The sequence below is a fragment of the Echinococcus granulosus genome, assembly GCF_000524195.1.
Source record: "Echinococcus granulosus chromosome Unknown EG_S00002, whole genome shotgun sequence".
NCBI classification, from domain to species: Eukaryota; Metazoa; Platyhelminthes; class Cestoda; order Cyclophyllidea; family Taeniidae; genus Echinococcus; species Echinococcus granulosus.
In genome coordinates, this window is record NW_020170382.1 from 1,167,600 (window position 1) to 1,188,516 (window position 20,917).

General features: G+C 40.8%; 1 protein-coding gene across 1 annotated transcript in view; it reads right to left on the reverse strand. All coding sequences in view use genetic code 11, as the record gives it.

Moving 5' to 3' along the window:
• EGR_00500 (Protein unc-79) overlaps positions 1 to 20,817 on the reverse strand; it is a gene marked incomplete at both ends in the record, with an annotated part of 42,236 nt that extends 21,419 nt beyond the window's left edge. The window contains 31 exons of the mRNA XM_024489749.1: positions 420 to 659; positions 1,772 to 2,007; positions 3,711 to 4,158; positions 5,388 to 5,613; positions 5,706 to 6,000; positions 6,753 to 6,827; positions 7,292 to 7,522; positions 7,809 to 8,004; positions 8,242 to 8,839; positions 9,141 to 9,756; positions 11,340 to 11,838; positions 12,321 to 12,826; positions 13,172 to 13,487; positions 14,538 to 14,661; positions 14,739 to 14,827; positions 14,903 to 14,990; positions 15,786 to 15,889; positions 16,105 to 16,142; positions 16,719 to 16,785; positions 16,947 to 17,129; positions 17,742 to 18,131; positions 18,702 to 18,905; positions 18,994 to 19,128; positions 19,201 to 19,268; positions 19,413 to 19,605; positions 19,736 to 19,791; positions 19,856 to 19,936; positions 20,012 to 20,182; positions 20,460 to 20,620; positions 20,649 to 20,769; positions 20,802 to 20,817. Coding sequence (XP_024355746.1) covers positions 420 to 659; positions 1,772 to 2,007; positions 3,711 to 4,158; positions 5,388 to 5,613; positions 5,706 to 6,000; positions 6,753 to 6,827; positions 7,292 to 7,522; positions 7,809 to 8,004; positions 8,242 to 8,839; positions 9,141 to 9,756; positions 11,340 to 11,838; positions 12,321 to 12,826; positions 13,172 to 13,487; positions 14,538 to 14,661; positions 14,739 to 14,827; positions 14,903 to 14,990; positions 15,786 to 15,889; positions 16,105 to 16,142; positions 16,719 to 16,785; positions 16,947 to 17,129; positions 17,742 to 18,131; positions 18,702 to 18,905; positions 18,994 to 19,128; positions 19,201 to 19,268; positions 19,413 to 19,605; positions 19,736 to 19,791; positions 19,856 to 19,936; positions 20,012 to 20,182; positions 20,460 to 20,620; positions 20,649 to 20,769; positions 20,802 to 20,817 — 6,771 coding nt within the window. The remainder of the gene's footprint in view (positions 1 to 419; positions 660 to 1,771; positions 2,008 to 3,710; positions 4,159 to 5,387; positions 5,614 to 5,705; positions 6,001 to 6,752; positions 6,828 to 7,291; positions 7,523 to 7,808; positions 8,005 to 8,241; positions 8,840 to 9,140; positions 9,757 to 11,339; positions 11,839 to 12,320; positions 12,827 to 13,171; positions 13,488 to 14,537; positions 14,662 to 14,738; positions 14,828 to 14,902; positions 14,991 to 15,785; positions 15,890 to 16,104; positions 16,143 to 16,718; positions 16,786 to 16,946; positions 17,130 to 17,741; positions 18,132 to 18,701; positions 18,906 to 18,993; positions 19,129 to 19,200; positions 19,269 to 19,412; positions 19,606 to 19,735; positions 19,792 to 19,855; positions 19,937 to 20,011; positions 20,183 to 20,459; positions 20,621 to 20,648; positions 20,770 to 20,801) is intronic.
• Between the last annotated feature and the right edge of the window lie 100 nt (positions 20,818 to 20,917).

A 20,917-nucleotide genomic window follows, 5' to 3' on the forward strand; every position in this document is an offset into this window, starting at 1 on the left:
GTTCCATGTGGTAAATTTTAATTAACACTTATCGGCTGATCTGATAAACATCATCTGGTCATTCGTAAACGATAGTCAAGAAGTAAAAAACTGTTGACTACTGTGTAGCCTTGGCTTCTGTTAATGATTCCATAATGGTCTTTTGCTAATAGAATGCCAAAGCCAAGCAACTTTTATTCCAAAATACTGCTTCAAATAATCGGTTATAACCATGTGGCTCGCCCACTGAAGTGCAAAAGAGCCTTGATGTTATTTCAAATTACCATAAAATACAAAATAAGAACTCGCTCGAAAATGGCTCGATCAAAAGTCAACGAAAAATGAATAACTCCTCCTACCGACTAGATTAAACAAGTTTTCTAAAAAGATAATAGCCATAATGAGCGGTCTATCGCATTAAAGAAATGTCGTGCACATACTGGCAAGATAGCTCTTTCCTCCAGTGAAACAGCACCCGGTTTGAAAGGTTTGTAACCAGTAGAAGCCAGCGTAAGACTAAATGGAACTTCAAGTGACTCCTTCATCTCAGTGGAGTCCTTATGCACCGACGACTGCTGCAGCTCATCCCGGCTATCCTGGTGGCATCGGTTAACCTTCTTCATAATTGGTGAGGCAAAACGAAGTCCGCTCGCCGGCTCCAGATCACGGTCCTTTCCAAACTGGGAAAATAAGCAAACTCATTTTTGTAGAATTAACTATCGTGGAGATTCAACTCTCCCCGATGATAGCAAAAAACGTATGGGATACACTTCAGATGCAATACACCGGTAATTTTTTGCATAGAGTTCCACTACCGACGTTCCAGAGTAAAGCAATAGTTTGGAGCTATCTGATTTTTTCAATGCTTCTGACCCATTATTATACGTAAGCAATAAAAGTTACACCAGTAGCTAACAAAGATATTTATGTTCAAACAGGTATTTTTGGCCAACTTATCACAAAGAAATAATACGCCAGCAATTTCCCCTGCTTTGCAGGAAGTAAAATGTGGTTATAAACCATTCCAAATAGTTTTTAATATAGTCTTAGAAGTACCGTGTCGGTAATAATGTCGCAGACAAAGTTCACTTCATTTCTGGTGAGTGAGCGTCCAAATAATTTTTTAAGTGAATTAAACAAAATAAGAACCTATTTTGAAGGCAATGAAGCATTACGCAGATGTACTGTTTTCAAAAATGTGAAACTATGGGCATAATTCAAGATTTTACACTAATTTGGCAATGTGATAGTGGTACAAAGACATGGCATTGGTACATAGTTTAAGTACACACCAGTAAGAAACTGAAATTTCTCTGGAATAGCAAAAGATGTGGAAAATAAAACGAAAGACTTACCTTTGCTTAAAATGAAAACCGCTAATTAGACTATTGTGAGAAAGCTCTGGATTTTGCACATGAAATGTTTTAAAGCGTAAAAATAACTTTGCTGAATTTGTACAGGTTCTTGATGTTGGAAAAGAAATCTGCCTAATTTGCGTTGAAATGAAAAAAAAGAATTTTGCTACCTACAAAAATCCTTACCCTTAAAAGAGGATCTTATCAAATGTGGCATCAACGCGGTGAATAAATGCTTCACCCAACTTTTAATAAAAACATAGTTCCTGGCAGCTAGATCAAAGCAAGCATTCTAATTTTTACACGAGTTTTATAATTCTTCAAATAAGGCTTTAATTTTGCGTCCCCATGTCTTTAAAAAGTGAAGAACTAAACATTCGAGATGTTCAGTTGCGCGGAGCTTAGAATGGGAGCCAAGGCTTTATAATGAGCCAAACCTTTGTGTAATGCGGAAAGCCCCGCTTCTCTGCTAAAAGGCCAGTTCCAGGAGGAATAGCAGGCGAAAGATCGGTGAAATCCAGTACGTCCTTGTCGGTGGAGACCTGAGAGGTGTGCTCCGAGGGAGCATCCTGAGAGATTGTGATTCCTGGCATCACTATGACCTCATCATCGTCCTCATGTATTGGCGCCTCGACCTCTCTTGACTTAACCTCGGTGCTTATGTTGCTGGCTTCTGTACAACAAGAAGGGTTGGCTTAATGAGCATTAAGTTGCAGCCACAGTAAGGCCGTTGGTATCTAACATGCCCAAGAATGGAAAGGTATAAATGACGTTTTCACGTGATACCAGATAATCTGAAATGTAATTAAAAAATGCGACAGAGATGAATCAATATCAGTGCTACTCAAGGAGGAAGTGTCAGTAGAGGAAAGGAACGGATACCTGCTTATCCCAATGTCGTTCCGAATAGCACCTAAGTGCTGTAAGTCTATGTCACTTTTAATAAACCGTAATTAGATTGGAACTTCACCTTCGTTAAAATACTGCTCATTTCACATAAAAATGAATGTCCACTAATAAAATATGTCTGATCTTAAAGGTGACAACTGAATTGCGTATAAACATCTTGATAAAGAAAGCACTTTTGGTGTAAGGGCAGAAAATGTAGAATCCCGTTTATGTTGGTGATCACTCCTACTCTTACGCAGGAGCAGACCTGAAATTGTAACACAGAAACTATGGCCTTAGAGTCGAAGAAATATGAAAATTTGGGGTGGACACAGGCTAACCGATGAGAAATTGTTCTTGTAAACCAAAAATGGAAGCTAATTACATGCACAGATGCATTTTAATTTGTTTCTCGGAAGTAAGTCCAAAGTAGTCCCAGAAAGATTTGTGAGAAAATTCTCTGGAATCCATTTCGCCAGCCATAAAAAACACAGGGCAAAGTCAGCAACGAATGGGAATCATGTTGACACAGGTAGAATTAAGTTAAAGATAAATATAAAGCACAACAGAAAAGAGATGCCTCAAAAAAGTGCAAAAGAAATTTCCCGTTAAGTTTGAAGCATTGATAAATTTGAGGCAAAACTTGCTGTGAAAGCCAGAGATTTTAATTCATATTATTAAAATGAGTTATGCAGTCAGTTTTATTATGTCCAAACAACTTTTGGAATGTTACTTAAATTGCTACAGATGAATTTCCGTGATAGTGAAAATGCACAAAGAAATCGAAGAGCTTCGAGCAAGCAACTTCTCTGTCCATACAGTAAAATTCGCCTGGATCCATCAGTGACATGCAGGAATTAGAAGCTAAGAAAGAATTAGAGACCATACCTCTGGGAAGGTCTGATGTGCTCGATAGAGACATGCGGATGAATAACGATAATGCACAAATGTACCTTTTCTAGAGAGCTGTAGTGAGATTAAATCATGCAGCATTTTTAGGCATAAATTATGCCCATGCACTATACAATCATGTATTACGGTTACCTTTGGTGAGAGTATCTGCAGAAATTTTGAAAATGGAGGTAAAATTTAACACCATGCAGATTTTTGTTTGTGGTAGAATTATAATGTTTTAAAAATAACTCGGTAGATCCCAATCGAACATGATAATCTTAGTTCTGATATTGTGCAAAAGTATTTTAAGGGAAAGAGATCTGCTTTGGATGGTAGGATGGCGATTGTCAACACAGTGGCTATTGAAACTCGCCAAACTTTATTGCAACAGTCAATTCCCCAAGTTCTACGTGGTGACCACCACTGAAAGTTATGGGCACTGAACAGGCTTAAATTGCCTAGCCCTTCTGTACAATGTTACTCAAGTTACTCCCACACTCAAATTACCCACTATAATGTACCCAGCGATAACTCATATGCAATTAAAAACGCTGCGCATATAAAAGCACACGTAAGCCATATGCTCTCGCTTACCCCTCAGTCGTGGAAGGTACATAGATGGGGAGTCGAAAACATCGTCCTCATTTCTTTCCTTGCAGATGTGCACTTGCGTCTCTAGAGTGTTGAGCACAATACGGATGAGGTACTCGATAATGCCTCGAGTACCCCACTGAAAGGTAGACGACGTGTTGATGAAGCAGCTGCTGCTAGTGTTGGCTCCAGTGGCAGCTGCAGCGGCAGCACCGGAGGCGGCAGTGGACATACCCGTCCCAGTACAAAAAGAAGTGCCGTGACCCGGACTGAATCCAGAAGGACGAGCGCCTCCCATGCTACAAATTGTATCTCCAGCGTTGAACTGTGAATCCATGAAATCAACCCCACTGGGGCCACAATTCAAGGCGTCCACGCTGGTCTTGTAACCACCGACACCAGAGAAACTGGACGAGGGATTCATAGCCCCCGATGGTGAGTTGTACTCATACTGCCAATTGGGAAGAGGGAGAGGAGAAAAATAAAAGCAGTATTTATTAGTCTGGTATGCAAAGGAAGGTTCTGCAATCATTCAAGCGATTCCTACTCGGCATTTGTGCATAAAGTTGATCTGATGGTATGGGAAGTATAGAAATTGTAGAAATTATTACCCAAAAATCACCCTTTTACCTTGAAAAGTAAACAATTTAAAAAGTGAATTCATCGTACGGCGATTATGATTAACTCAAGGTCCAAAATGTACTAATCTCAAAAAGTAAAGAGCTTTAATGCCTTAAACAATCAAAGTATCTAGCAGATTAATAATTTATTTCAAAGAAAATATGGCTAACAATTTTATCACCATTTAAGCCCGTTCGACGCATATGCTATAATAATAATAATAATAATAATAATAATAATAATAATAATCACTTTTTATTGCTCCGGAAGGCCAAAGTGGATGCGAACACAATGAGCAGTTAATTGGGCCTTACCAGTTTCCATGTATCAGTGGCCTTAGGCAAACATAATGGATTCAATACTTTGCTAGAGCCTTTGAATGAAGACGACTTTTTCCTCGTGAGATTAAGTCGTCGTGTGAATAACCAATGGGTCTGGTCATGTAAGAATTACTAGAAAATACATAAAATATTGCATTCAAGTTATCCCTCTAACTTCACACAACATCCTTTTAGTATATCCATGTCTCCAAAACGTTTACCAATTTAAGAGCGAGTGCTTTTTGCAAACCATAAAAATGCTCCAAAGAGTAATTTACGACTACCCAAGGCATCTTTAACATCAAACGCTTTGGCCTTCTGACCAAAATCGAACTGGCACATCAAAATCAGTGGCAGAGTTCCACATTTTCCAGGAAAAAGAAGATAAGTGGAAAAGGGAAAATTGATTCATAATAAAACGGAATTTGCATACCAATTACAGAGGGATATGCTGACATTTTGCGCCCATGTAAATGACATTAACTGGTTTTGGTAAACGGAAGAGTGTTGTAACCCGTCCTAACTAGTCGAAGGGTAGGCAGTGCATGCGTGTCCAAGGAGGAGACAGGTTTTGATCTAAGCTTTACTTCATATAAATTAAATAAATTAAAATGCGACTGCATTGCTGGATTCGGATGTCTCTAATCTTGCCAACCATATTTTAACCATGACTCAACTATAATGAAGTTACTTCAGGATAAGTGAAGATGTTAAAAACGAGCTATGTATAGACACCCACCTTGTAGAGAATGATGATAAGTGTGTTTAGCCAATGGTGTCGAACTTGAGGCTCCAACAAACGAAGCGTAAAATTCGGCGCCTGACAGTCGTTAGCGTAGCGCTGTGGTGAGGCACACACCTGCAGAACCATCAGCGTCTGATGCAAAATGCAACTGCCCATCGGGGGGTTCCTATCCAAAACATCTGCCACGTGTGATATGAATGCGTGGAAGACTGTCGATGTCCTACAAGCACCAGAAGGTCCGAATAGTGATCATCAAGCCTGAGTAAACAAATCAAGAAGGACCAGATTCAGTCAATCCAGATATCTTATGACCTTAATTTGTAAGGAGGAATGTTGAAGGCCTGGTCAGCATATCCAAGGAGGAGAGCAAGATGTCGTTGGACCTTTGAAAGAGCCTTTTTGTCTCTCAGCTCATCAGTGGGTGCGCCACGTCGTGATTTACTGCCTTGTCCACCACTTTCCATGTCCACTGTGGCCATAAAACGGAGCAGAAGACGCACCCACTGGTGCAGAGCGCCCCGATCTGAACCATCCTGGTCCAGCTTCAGCTGCAGCGAACAGAGAAATTTGTTTGCACTGTCCATTAGTTCGGTTGACCCCGGTCCGCCTGCAGAGGGAAACCATATTAATCGGGACTTTAATCTGTGCTTCCATCATTTCTCTCTTCTCTGTTCTTTCCCTTTTTAACTTCTTAACAGACTTAAAGCTCTTTTAGTTCGCCTATTCATTTAAGAAAAAAGAAGATGGTTTGGTATGAGAAGCCTTATTCGCGATTTCATGTGACTTCCTCTTGCAAATGAAATTTATGACGATGTGCAGGGGAGTAAAAGGAACTCCATGCCTCTGTCCGCACTCATTAGCTAATATTTGAATGCAACATTCGAAACTACAGCAGAAAATGGACTTATTTCTCCAACCAATTGCAAATACGTTGGTACTTAAGCTATTTCTTATCTCAATAACGCTGCCTTCTTTCCCAAATAAAAACCATGGTTTGGTTCCATGTGACATTTCCCTGCATAAAAAAGGTGGTAGGCACAGCGATAAAAAGGCAAATGCAATTTGTTCTCGAAAGTTGCCTCAGTGGAATCAGACCAGAAAAATAATAACAAGACTCTCAAATGGAACGGTAATTAAAGCGACTTCCATTAGGAATCCAAGCAGGTAAAAGCACGGCCAAATAAAATAAGCACACCATTCGAAACAATCGCAGACAAAACAGGCAACACTTTGGGTAAACGGATTATTTGCGCTAGGTAACTTTTTCTTGGCAAAATTTAATTTAAGAGAGCTTCTGCTATTTCCTAGAATATAAATCAGTAAAATTTAGACAATGCAACTTGACGCGATTACACGTACCGGAAAAGAAGCCAGTTAGTTTAATAACCGATGGTCGCAAACGTCGATTTTCACAAGATGCTTGACTCTGTGCTTCTAAGGGGAAGTAAACAAACCAATTTAGTTAATTTTCTGAGGATGAACATTCCACAAAGCTTGAACAAAGATGGGACACAGGATTTAGTCCACAAATCAAAATTTACGATTGTTGGCTTCTCAAAGAGAGAAAAATTGATGAAAAACATCCACTTATTAGTTCAAAATTTATTCCTAGGGTAAATAGTTGAAAATATTAACAAGAGTATTTAGCTAAAGCATCAACTTAACGTTACTGCTGAAAATCTGTTTATTTGAACCAAAATTTAACCATTTCATGAGGAAAACCCCTCCAAGGTGCATTACGTTCAGTTAGTCTATTTTGACTCGAAAGATTGATACTTTATAACCAAAAGATTTACCTATTTTGACCATTGGGCGGGGAGGAGGCGGAAATGAAAACTATTTTAGGTCTTTATTACCGTTAATGATGTTTAAGAGGAGGGCAGCAAGCTTTAATTTACCTGCAGACGGTGATGCTCTACCCGAATCGTGCTCGTCGGAACGTTTGAAGGCAGTGATTCGTCGCTGAGGCTTCGCACTCCATGTCTTGTTCCTTTTGCTACCAACCCCAAGGTCATTTGGTTGGCTCACCACTGAGGGCAACATGCCCGCGCCCGAGGCGGCAAAAACAGCCCGATTGAACTGTTGCTGAAAAGCGTCTCCGCGCTTGTTCATGTTATTGAGATCGGTCACTAAATCAAGTAAAAAACTCATTTAATTTCGTCTAAAACCAACCTAGTGTTGATAATACCAGCCGAAAGTCAACTACTACCATCACTACTCACTATCTTTTTTAGTCAAAAAGAAGATTCTACAACTACTATAGTGCCTGAATGCGTAATGGTCTACCTTCAATACGAGAACTAGAATTTGAACCTCTTAATATGGAAATTAAAAGTAGTTCCGTAACTAAGCTTGAATCACTTATTCTACTGATGCGCTTGTAGTAGACTTCATTATGCCGACATTTTCACAGACCTGAATCGATGTCAGGATTCGTTTTGCCAGCAATTTGCGCTCCAATCGAGAGAATGCCAAATCGGTCGATGAAGAAGTTCCAGGTGAATATCTGTCTATTGGGTAGAGCAAAACTGAGCTGCTGCATTCGTTTCAGGATAATCGTGCGATCGGCCGCTATCGTATCAAAGTGATACTCCATACACTGGATGCAACACTGAAATATTAAAAAAGCTTACCCCATTGAACTTAGACACAAAAATCGCGCATTGAATGCTTTCTTAATCGTATGCGCTTTTTATCAATTTAGTTTGTGTTGTTGTTGACGTTGATAATTATGCTTCTACAGAGTAGCCAATTGGTGTTAATCTGCCGTGTCAAAAAATTAGATTGTTATCACTTGAATGAAGTAGGATCTGGATAATAGGGTTTCAGTATAAGCACAGCAACTTACGCTTAATGCGTTATCATCTAGCTCATTTAGATGATAGGAGCTCCGCTGAGCCACCACCGAGCTATAGTCATCCAGTGAGCCGATGAGACGCGAGAAAAGGTGAGCAATTGAATTTAGTACGAAAGGATGAAGAGGACCCATGGCTCCACCCATAGCTTTACCGAGAACACCTCTAGCATCACTCCCTCCCCACAGGAGGTTGCTCCCGTAGCTTCCCGAGGCACTGAGCGTAGCCGCAGCGTTAGAGTTGTGTGCTCTGAATGCACCAACCCGTCGACCCGCCCGAGCAGCCAGACCACCACCACCGCCTCCAGCGCTGCTACTTACAGTAGAGGAGGTGGCTTGACGGCCGACCGACAAGTCTTTGAAGGCGGGCCCGTTGTAGAAGCCGGATACCACAGCGAAGTCTAGCTGACGCAGAAGGGAATGAATCTTCTCCATGGCGTCAAAACGCACCTTCCAGTCGGGGTGGGTACATTCGTGCTCCACGAGACGCCAAAAGACACCCGCCATGTTGGGTACTGTGAGGGATTGGAGGAGGAGGGGAACCACCCAACTGGCGAGGTGGGAGTGCTCTGCCGTGAGTAAATTCCATAATCTGAAAGATTATTACTAATGTCACTAAGAAATGAATAAGCTCGCTTTATTGCACTAAAATCTTGTGTCATTTGGCGTGCGCAATCCTATGGTGCATGAATTGAGCTATAAAAAAAGAAGAGGAGTAATATGCATACAATGATTGCTTTGGCTTACAAAATGGGTTTCCTACGCGCTTTAAATTAGATATTTGTTAAAGGGGTAAAAAACCCAATTTAGTTAAAAAATTGGATGCATTGTATTCCTTAAAAGCGTTATTCATTGCAGATATTCACCACATGGGCACCGAAAACAAAACGCACGTTGGAATGAGACAGTGCTCCACTAAGTATAACACAAAAGACGCCTGAACACTGAGCGAAGCGTTGCTATTAGCGGTGGCAGAACTCGCTGCCCCACCAGCCGTGCCTCCGCCTGTTCTTGCTGCTCTCGTCGCTGGTATAGAAGTAACAGTCCCTACTGTCATCGCTGCAGCGGCAGCAGCCGCCATCTCTGCAGCCCGCGCTGCCGCATTGAGAATGTTCTGCAACACGTTTCCAACTCGTATGAGACAATTCAGGCACTCTAGCAAGTGTCGCAACACCACGGGATCGCGCGGAGTACGTCCTTCAAAGGCGATTCGCGGCTGCTCTTCGCTCTTCGCTCTGCTCTCTGCCTCAGTTCCAGTTGATGACTGAGTACGAATGAAATAGGAGACACCTGCACAGCCGGATTTGCCCATAAGACAGCGCAGGAGTTGGTATATAAAGCGTAGGGCGGGCGGAAAGCCGAGAAGGTCGGCCTCGGACGGTTCCATGGAATCGAGACCAAGTGCCTCCTGCGCCGGTGATCGCTCATCCTCAACAGGACCTGAACGACTTCCGTCGGTGCGTCGCATTATCTCACTGGCTGCCAGACCAGTGCACCACTTGGGATAGTCTTAATGATAAAGACTACAAATGATCGTTTTGATCAACGTTTTTTCTGAGATCTTAAGGAGACCATTAAATGGAGGAAGGAGGATCTAGCATAACAAGTTGTTCCTGTCCTAAACTTGGTGACATTTAAAAATAGAATTTTATTAGGTTTGCATGGACAACCAGCCAAATAACCCTTAGCATAAGTATCTCTCGTAAGTGGGTTAAGAGAATTCGTAATTTAATCGAACTGGCAGCACAGAAAAGACAACTTTGTTACGTTTTTAATAGTAATAAGTGCTAGTTTTCGGTAATGAAAAAGATAAAACTACCTATTTCATACATTTTGTGTATTTGTGGAAAAGCATTAAAACGGAAATATTCTTGTCCATATATTGTCACTAAACTGCGAATTTATACCCAAATCCAACGTACAATGCATTTAAATGGCAAATAATGCGCACGTTTCATTTATTCTTCATTATATCATTTTGCTTTTTAGTTGTAGGCACTACTTAATCAATTTTACCAACATTTTATAAACCTGTGGTGCAAACAGAAGCTGACTGAAGGAAGGAAAAAACGGCGTTCGGTCAACCAAAGGCACACGTGTTGTCCGCGATGACCCAAAGCTGAAAAATGTCACGATAAGGTAACGAAGACATTAATGTTAAATACGGGAATGAAGGGCATAAAATTTAGTTTTTTACAAGAAGAAATAAAACCAGGTATAGGAGCATGCTTTAGCAAGGGAAATGAAGCTTTTTACAAAATACAAAGGCAATTTTGACCCCCAGAGGCCGTGAATTTGATTGATTCAAGATACGACAATTTCCTTGCTTTTATTGTTTTAATCGATTCTTCAAGTGTGTTCAACAACTAAAGAAGAAGCCATTTCGTCGCTTTTAATTTAAATATTTACCAAATCATTAAAAAATTCTTAAGCCAGGTGTTTTGGTCAAGTAATGACATGTAACCTTTTGAGTATAAAGAAAATTAGTTGTATGGCCACCAATTCAGATTTTTTTTTCAATGGTACTGGTGACAGCGCTTAAGGTGAGTGAATGGTCGGGAAGAGGAGTTTTCTTCGTAATAGAGTCGTCACCATAGAACTTTGACCAATAGTTGAGGTCAGCAGGATGTCCATATTACCAGTAAAAGGTGTCACATTATGAAATCCCATTATTTACCTCCTGTAAATGCGATTAGTCCAAATCTAGTGACACTTAAATAAAAATTATTGCTTTGAGCTCATTTAAACGCAGAATAGTTCAAATTCGTACTCCAATCAATTCAAAGAGGGATAATAGGTAAAATGTCACTGATTTCTACTTTTAAGAAAAGCATGTCTGATTTTATGCTAAAAATTGTCTCTAAAAAAGTCCTTTTGCCATGATAAAACCAGGTGTGGGAATACCATTTCCTGTAAAAATTTTTTAAGAAGAGAATTCAATTGGCGCTTAAAGTCCGTAGCTCATAAGACAAAACAGAAAGAAAGCATAAATTATTAGCTTGTATGAGTACCTGGGCACTAGGGAAAACAAACTGTAGTGGAACTTCTGACTTCATGGGGTAAACAATTGTAACGGGAAGGTGGTCACTCACCGGGACGAGTAAGAAACGCACCAACTGCACTAGTGGATAATTCAAGCCTCGGCAGCGCTGGTGGTGAAGCGGGGGCCAGATGATGGCACAGTAGACTAGCCAATTCGAACCACCAACAGACATCCTGACAATACGCGCAGAAGTCATCATCTCCTACCGCTGCGACTGCTGCTTGTGTAGCAGAGAGCAGGGCTGCCAAATTACCACTTGCTCCGCTGCCGGCCGGTCCCACCACTCCCACAGTTGGTGCGCTTTGCTGGCTGCTCACTGGTGAGGGGGCTGTGCAATGACCCATACATCGGCTAGCGGTTGTCATTGACGTCATTCGACGCAGCTGAGTTCGAGATCTTATGTTTTCATTGCCACCATCTTTATAAACGCCGTTTCGGAGACCTGCGGGCATCCAGGTGAGATTAAGCATGTCGCTGAGAAGAGAGAGAACCAGTTGTGGTGTCTCTTGTGTGAATCCACCGTGACCAAACGGGTCGCTGAGCTTTAGCTAAGGATAAATCGGAGTAGAGACGCAGGCTTTGAAATCTCTCTGATTGACAAAATGAACCACCTAATGTCTGAATCTATGAGTGCCCGTCCATCGGGATTCCTTAAAACACTTTCATTTCTATCGTCCAATGCCTGAGTAGGCTATATTACCCCACAATAATAAACACAAGCGCAATAGTTAGATGTGGGTTTTTGAAAACTGTACTAACTACCTAATGTCTGTGTCTTTGCAGCTCCAGAATTCAATTAAACTGTTCTACAACCTTAAAAATGTCATACGATTCATTAAATAGAGAAGTAATGATCAAGTTCTTCTCTTTAGCAGAGCCCTATTACGTATAGCAGCTTCCCGTCTTCTAAACTTGGATCTACATAATTTGGTTATAGTTGTAAAATGATTTTACTTAAGATCTCCAGTGACGCTTTAAAGGTCGAAATATGCGTTGGTGCAGATTTTACTATTGGTTACTTCAGATGTACCTGCTTAAGCACCAAACTAAGCATTTGTCCTAAACACCTTGTAGATCGGTAGACCACTGTTTCCTTGTTAGTCCACGGAGAAACGCGCATTTTTTGCCCCCGATTGAGCACTGAGGAGCGTCGGGACTGGCGCTTCACATTAGCAGCTAGCGCTCCCCTTGGCGCGGCAGGAGTGGTGGGAGCAGGAACAAAACGGTCCTTCGTCATTATGGAGCGCTTCACTCCCTCCACCAGAACGGACGGCTCCTCACTCACTTTGCGACTCACGGAGCTCTTGAGACCACGCTTTTCACCAAGAAAGAAACGAGGAGCATCGAGGGGAGCTGCGGCAGATGAGTAGGACTTCTTGTGGCCTCGCTTTTCCAACGAACTCTTAGGTCCAGGTACCAGGAGGCCGCTGGAGTCGTCGGCATCTACGGCACTAGTAGCTACGGCCTCAAAGTCTTCTGCGTCATCGCCTACCTCCTGTGGCACACTGCGATCGTATGCTTCCTCCTCGAAGGCGTCTTTTTAATGAACAGTAATATAAATTTTAAAGGATTTTTCAAAGAATGGAATATATTGAATTGTTCAAGGCATAATTCTATCTTCAAGTCATTTATAATCTTTCGTACTTTGCTTCAGTATGAGGGATAAGTTATGTAATGCAAGAGGTTTTATGTTTAAGTAGATTTTCTTCGCTGCCATAAAATGAACAACAGAAATGCGAAGAATTCGGCACTCTAAAGGTAAACTAAGGCTAAATAAAATAAAGGGATTTGATTAAATTACGCAACGCCTGTGAACAATGAACAACGACCCTTTGATTTAAGCTGTATAAGAAACGTTGGATAGGAAACTACACTGCTTACCCTCTTCCTCTTCGTCATCATTTTCCTCATCCTCTTCATCCATTTCGTCCAGGAGATTGGCGCTCGCGTCATCGCTGTCTACTCCACCAGTGTTGTACGCCTCATCAGAAGCAAAGCTGACCGCATCATCCGAGGCCTCAAAGTTTTCGGGATCGTAGTCGTCGTCAAACCACAAGGACTGCCTCTCCAACGTGTGGCGTTCTTCTAGGCACGTGGTATCACCCAGCACACCGGCCTTGAGGAAGGCTGAGACTCCACTTCGGAACATGGTGAAAAGCTCCTTCATTGGAATTGCTACCTCTACTGCCGTCAGTATCTAGAGGGCGGGACGACAATCAAACCACGAGCTATTCAAGGATTTATAAGGAGAAGCGGTATTGTATTTATGGTTTCTTGAGGAGAAAGTGCATATTTTAATTGGTTTGATTGTTTGTCTAGCAGAAGCAGGTTCTATGAATCCACAGTAAACCAAATTTTTAAAGCACTTTGCAAGAGAATGATAAAACAAACACAAAGTTTTAGTTATGCTCCTTTTAAGTTTACATTGAAGATTGGGGATTTGTATTTTTAATAAATTTACTTCATCTCATAAATCAGCAGCGTTGGCCTGACACTCTGAGATATGACCTAAGGACACCTACATGAAATAGTCTTGGGATTCATCCAATTACGTGCGTAAAATCTCACTTGAGATTGATTAGTTTGGGAAGATATGTATTTCTGATCCCTTTTCTTTGATTGTTAGCTTCCTGCTTTGTCGATAATAACTTCTTATGCTAAGACTATATTTATCCTTAGGTTTGATGTCAATTTCCTCAACCTGAACTAATAATGCTTGCTTCTTGCAGAACTGCATGTTTTAAGACTATTTTCCGGACTCTGAAATCAAAGCAGGAGAAAATATGCTTAATGATCTCTTAAGGAAGGGCACAACGTAAAAGGGAATTTGCCCTTAGTATTTTGTTAATGCTTGGTCTTGGTAAGTAGACCAAAGTCATAATCAAACCAATTAATATTTATGTTTTTTTTGATTTTGTTTTATTTCTGCATAAAAAAACGCGCAGAGGTAAAGTTTGTTCCGACTAAAAATAGTATTGAAGTCAATCAGGTAGAAAATTCTGATATCGCTTGAATAGTTTCTCCTGACTAAAAATTGGATTGTGTGCATGGTATTTCCCATTGCTCTTAGAAAATAATAGCTTGAGCGTGAATTTTATTCTTATCATCAAAGCTAATACGCAGTTTCCGAACCTCTACCCACTGCTCTCCAGTCGTAGTAATGGTTTAATTTGCCAACCTCGTAGAAAGCAGTATCTGATAAGGACAGTAAATTTTCCCCGAATTTGGATAAAATAGGTTTTCTAACCTCAAGCCAAGACAAAACTTGATCCTGAACAGGAGCAGTGGCGTCTATAAAGCGTTCACCAGCAAAGTGATAGACCTTGGCGGGGAGAAAAGGAAAGGGACCAGCGGTAGCATCGAATACTTTCCTAGAAAGGGAAGAGATGTTACCAATATTCATTCGCTGGTGCAAAATAGGTTAAAACTCAACCCCGCAGACACTCACTTAAGCAAAATCTCTAGCTCACGATAGTCGTCTGGTTTAACTTCTGTCCGGATGGACTCCAGCCAGTAAGGGATTATGTAGTCCCAAGTCTAAAGTTAAAAAAAAAAGGAACGAAAAAAGCCATTTATAAGACGAAGACATGGGATGCGAGGAATACAACCCACCTCAAAAGTCATTACATCGTAGGGAATGAGGCTGCTAATGCGACTTAGTCCCTGCTTGACAATTGCTGTTTTCCCGCAAAGAGTGTCCCTAGGATGCAAAAGGATTTTATCAGTGTAAATTGTTGCTTGATCAGTACTTTTGCTACTACAGCCTAAACATATAGTGTTTTTAATGTAGTACCGATCATCAATTAAGTTTTTAGATTGTACTCGTAAAATGAAAATGTATGTTTTCCTTAGATCGAAAAAAATCTGCACCCGTTTTTTGGACTTAGAGCTCAGATCACTTCAACGACACAATTCGATACAAGCGGTTATAATAAACTGATAAAGAACACATTTTATATACTTGTGACCACTTACCTGGGTAAAAAATCGACACACCACATATAAGTGATGGCTGAAACCAATTTATCCATTTTACAAAGATATTTGTATGAATTACAATCAACGATTTCATTTATTTAATGAATAAATGTGTATTTTCTAAAAATAAGAGAGGAGTTTTAGGACTCTATTTTATTCTTAGTCTAATACCGTATATTTTAAGGGGGCTTTTGTTGTCCTGAATTCTGCTTCCTAAACTATGCACTACTTGACACTTTGCAACTTAATCCCTTAGCATAGAGCCCCGCAAAGTGATTTATTTTGCACTATCTACAGAAAGAGACGGTATCATGACAAACATATGGGTTTCTTACACATAATGCCTTTGATCAGTTTAGTATTCAACCTCGGCTTAGACGAGTTAAATATCATCCCTAATTAACTAATTAAAATGGTTGAGCAGATTGTACAAATAAGTCTACTATGGCTTTGCTCAACAAGATTTTCCAATGATTATTCGTTGTTTTTCTTAACGTGAAGGATTAATTATGCTCACCAGCAGCTCCCAACACGAGCTACTTCAACGGGATGCGGAAGGAGCACTGCCAAAATCACTTCTGGATGGGTGTGCTGAACCTCCTGGATCCATTTCAGCATGTACTGAAAGCAACGCACGACTAGCTGTCAAACTGATTCAAATTTATCATGAATGACTCCAAAAAATTCGGCTTAACTTGGGTTATGAGTCTTATTGTCATTCGGGCCATTGTCATAAAGTGTAATTTCCCAACATTTTACCACACCCAAAGTGCTTATCGCAATACGTCTGCCACCAGGACGATGGCTATTGGTCTACACAACCGAACACCGCTCACCTCACTCTTTAGACGCTCGATCAGTTCTCCCAGTTCATCTAAAAGAGCGAATAAGCGTTGACCAATCAGAGGGCGGATTCACTGGCCTCGATTGTTAGCATGCGCGTACGCTGGTGGGCAAGTAAGCAGACGTTTTAAGGCAAAAGAAGAACTTGTGCGTTTATACCATAGGCCATGTGGTTGAGGGTGTGATGCTGATAAAATTGAGTGAGCACATTTACTTAGTGGGAAACTTACTACGCTATTCACAACGGTGAAGTGGAAAGGTGTCTTTTCAGCAAGGCAAGGGACTGTAAATGCCTTCAGGCTAACAAAGAATCCCCACCTCCCCTCAACCAAATTCTTGAAAAAACCATTTAACACAATGATCTATTGAAAAAACGATGGAAGAAGCGATTGAAAGCGAATCACACTGAAGCGATTAAGCACGTAGACATGAAGCAACAAAAGACGAGTGGAAAAATTACGGTGGGTTTTTGGCGATGCGTATCCTTGGTAGTAATTTGTCGCTACTATGGCAACAAAATGAAGATATTTGAGCAAAGTTTAAGGCAGTAAATGAGATACTACCAATTAAATTACAAAAAAACTAGATAAACATATGTCAGGCATACCTTCATTTGTATACGCAGTATCCAAAAACCAGTTAAACACCCCGGCTGTAATTCGTGTTAAGATGTCCTACCAAGACAGATAGATGGCATTATTTTGGTTGGTTTTTAAATATACCTCTCATAAAGGCTAAAGAAAATACTGAAGCACCTAGTTCACTTCGCTCTAGAGAGTATCAACCTCCGCAACACCAGCATGATGGAGGAATGAAATTCGACCGAATAACTTACCAGATTGACCCTATCACTGGGTCTACATTTCTCGCCAGCCAACATGGCTCCGTAGACAGCAAGAATTTTGTGATCTTCGTCATCGTAGCGACCTTCTAGAGTTAACTCCGGCTCACCGTTGGGACCCACTGCAAACCGACCGGATACTTGAAATGTTGGTCTGGCTTGGGCGCCTCCTTCTCGCTAAGAAAACGAAGTAACGCAAACATTTCTGACCAGTGTGAAAATACATAAGAAGGCTTCATACTCTTATACTCAAATAAAGCGACTTAAAGAGTTACTAGAATGGCTATACCTACTGGTTTATCAAATCAGCATCTTCATTATTAAAACGAAGAGTCTCTCCATCTCCATCCAAAAAATAATACATCTGCAAACTTGTATACTTTTCGTGTTTCGTAAGGGGCAAGGTAAAGCGTATTATGTGACGTACTTTAAAGTGTACTATTAAAATTTGTCACCGGAGAAGCGAAATGATAGCCAGTTCAGCTTGTTCTTTCCCACTGGTATTATTACAAGTGTAATGGAGGTTAAAAACGACTTACTTGATTTGGAAGGAACGCGATCCCCGAATGACATTACGTTTGAAACTTTTTGCAAATCATGACAGGTTATGCTCTGAGTGCTCAGAACCAGTAAAGGAATTTGGATTATTGACAAATAGGGCTAATAAAAGTTTTTACGCCTTGTAATGTAAGATCACGACTAATTTATGTAAGAAAACGCCGTCAAACGAGAACAGGCATCAATGAGAGAAGTTTCCATTGTTACAGAGTCTAATGCTGAGTCACACACCATGACAGAAGTTCCATCAAAATTGACCGCTGGAATGGAGGGCGAAGGGTTACTGCTGACTGCGGCGGATCCAAGGGAGCCAGCACCACTAGCTGCAGGCATGAGGAACTCAGAGGCAGAGGGAACAGACCCAGCAGGGGGAAGTTGGGGCGGACCACCAGGGCCCGCGGGTCCGCCGCCTATACCAATTCCACTGCCACTGGCACAACCGCCGCTAATAGTACGCTCCAAACCGCCTCCGGCTCGAGTCCCACTGCCTCCTGGCTCCTCGGGTAGACCCAAAAGGAGCTGGCGCCAACGAGGCTGTGTCTCTCGAATCAGGGTCACTATGGCTTCTAGCATCATTGGTTGAAGGTCAAGGCCGCTTACCCAAATGTCGGGTATTTGAGTCTGTGTAGTGGGGGATAGGACCAATTATATAGAAATGCAGCGTAGACAAAATCTCACATGAAGAACTGGACAGTCGATGAGAAGTAAGAGAAATATGAAGCTTTAATTACAATCCACGCAATATTGGCATGCAAAACGAGGCTTAATACATTGGTGGATGATATGGAAAAGTCGCCATCTAACTAATTGACTTCTTTGGCTTTGTTTAAATTACGACCTAGAATCTGAATTGGATTCCCTCTTAACCTTGTGTAGATGTTTATGAAAGCAGGAGCGCACTTTGACAGAAAAATCAAACTTAAGGCTTTTTCATGCTAAACATATATTGTGGAAGTTTTTATTAAACTGTCAGAAAAAGTTGGAACATTGTTTTTTGAAGAATGACACACGCTTACTGTACACAATTAAGGAAGAACTAACCGCAAAAAAGTTCCCTGATTAAGGTGTTTACTTTAAGGATTTATATACACAGAAATGGAATTGTAGTATTAACGGGTTCGCAAACTTACTTCGATAAAAGCCAAATTTATTTTACCACCCAACCGGGTCAAATAACCAAATTGAATTCACCTGGTAGACATGTTCCACTGTGGCAGGTTCCTTGCCCTGTGCATTCACTTCGGCGGCCTGCGAGCTGTGACGGATGAGATGACAGGTCTCACAGAATCGAATGGGGCGGTTGCCGTTAAGGAAAGCGCATTCCACAGAGTAACAGGTCAGAATAGCTGTGTTGTTCTTGCTGCGACACGTTTTTGACTCACACACCATACTGATCTAGATGAATAAAGGACGGACTTAACTCATGCAAGGTATTTAAACGATTAAAATTTTGGTTGGAGGTGCCGGGGGAAGCAAAGCATACTTGTCTGCTGGGGAGTAAGATGTCAGTAAGCTGGTCTACATCACGTCTGTTCAGGGCGTCAGCGCAGTCAAGACAGACATAAAGAGGGGGAGGCTTGTTACCGTACTTGACGGCAACTTGGGGATCCATTGTCATCTAAGTGCAGAAGGATGAGTTGGGGCTGTGACGATGGGTTTAATCAATGAGATAGAATTTGCATTTTATTACCTTCATGGCAAAAGCTTTGCCTGGTTTGTTGGGGCAGTCGGTACGTTCACAAGTTACTGGCTTCCAAGCTGAAGTTTTATAAGTAGTAAGCACAGGTTTTTTGTCATTCTAGCATTTAACTAATTTTCTAAGTCAAATTAAATAAAGTTTTTGCAAAACCTTAAAGAATGAATAAAAATTTAATGTGTCTAGAGGAGATAATGTTGACATACGCTCCCAAGCGTAGTGCTTCGGCTTCAAGGAGTCGAAGATTTGAAAAGCAGATGGGCAAAGCTCGGGCCAATAATGAAAAAGTAGGTATACGGCCGGCAAGCGCGCTTCAGTAGAGCCATACGCAATCACAGTAAATAGGTCCTGCAGCAAGTGACAGCTACGTTTTAGCAACATACGTAGGGGTTTTGGTATCTATCGCAGCATTTCTTTAGTAATTAATTGAGAGGTTTTCAATCAGTCCTTTGTAAATTTCACTTTGTCGGTAACTCTTTTATAATTTTTTATTCGGAAAAAGGAAACTATAAGCAAATAACATTTTTACCTTGTATAAGTCCTTCTTTCGACTGAGAAGACTTTCCAGGAGCCATGAGTGGCATTCTTTAAAAAGACACATTCATGAAAATTTGGTGTAATTTTTTCACAGATTAAAAGTTATGCATACCAGGGCTTTCGACGTGTTGCAATACTGTGGTGAGCATAGAGGGAATAGAGTCAAGAGCGTATGAATCTTGAGAGTTATTGACTAAAATGGAAATGCGTATTAAATGGAGGCAAGTCTAAAAGTTAATATGATTATCTGGACTTCAATAAGGCTGACCGTAAACCAATGGAATGACAACTGAACACAGAAGCTCTATAACATTGGAATGCACAGCTGGGGGAAAGAAGCTGACTGCAGTCGCAAGGAGGATGGGAAGCCCGTTGATTTGGTCGTCATCAAGAAATAAAATAACCAGGTGAAGGGTTCGAAGTATATGTTCACATACGTCTGTAGGTACATGAAGAATCAAAGTAACGTTAGCATAAGTTTACTCACACAAGAGCCAACGGGTTATAGCAGAATTAACAACAATAAACAGGCTCTTTAAGAGGCCAGATTAACTGTGCTTGACAAAAGAAGTAAAAATAAAGTGTTCTACTTTGCAACTTTGCCATACTACTTAGCAAAAATATTCAAATCATTCAGATTACGCAAGAAGGTCTATTGTGGCCCAAACGTATTACTAACAAAATTAGTACTTTGATATATAATCAATTTTGCATACTTGTTATGCTGGTAAGTTTACCAACGTTTTCGATCAAATTGACTATAATTATATACAACTGCTCAATTGAGCCTTTTGAAAGCATTGTATTCTGGTATTCTTCGTCAAACTTTGCAGAGTTGACTGCAGTTCTGTTAAAACTAGGATTGTCTCGGATGAATCTGATGGTAAAATAGGCAATCCATTTACCCATAAAGTGCAGATTGGAAATACTTGAGCAGGTTAACAACATCACCGGTTGAAGGAATAGGACTGGTCCCCAAAACAATTTTGTTATTGATTTCCTGAAACGCTTTCAACTTTGCAAACACTAAACATTCAAAAAAACATAGATTAACCCACAAGCTTTTGCGGCCATTATAATGCTAACGCATGAATCGACCCTTTCATAAAGGGCAATTTAATGCAGCCACGTTACAATGACCCTGAAATTAATTTGTTGTGAGAAACTTAAACAC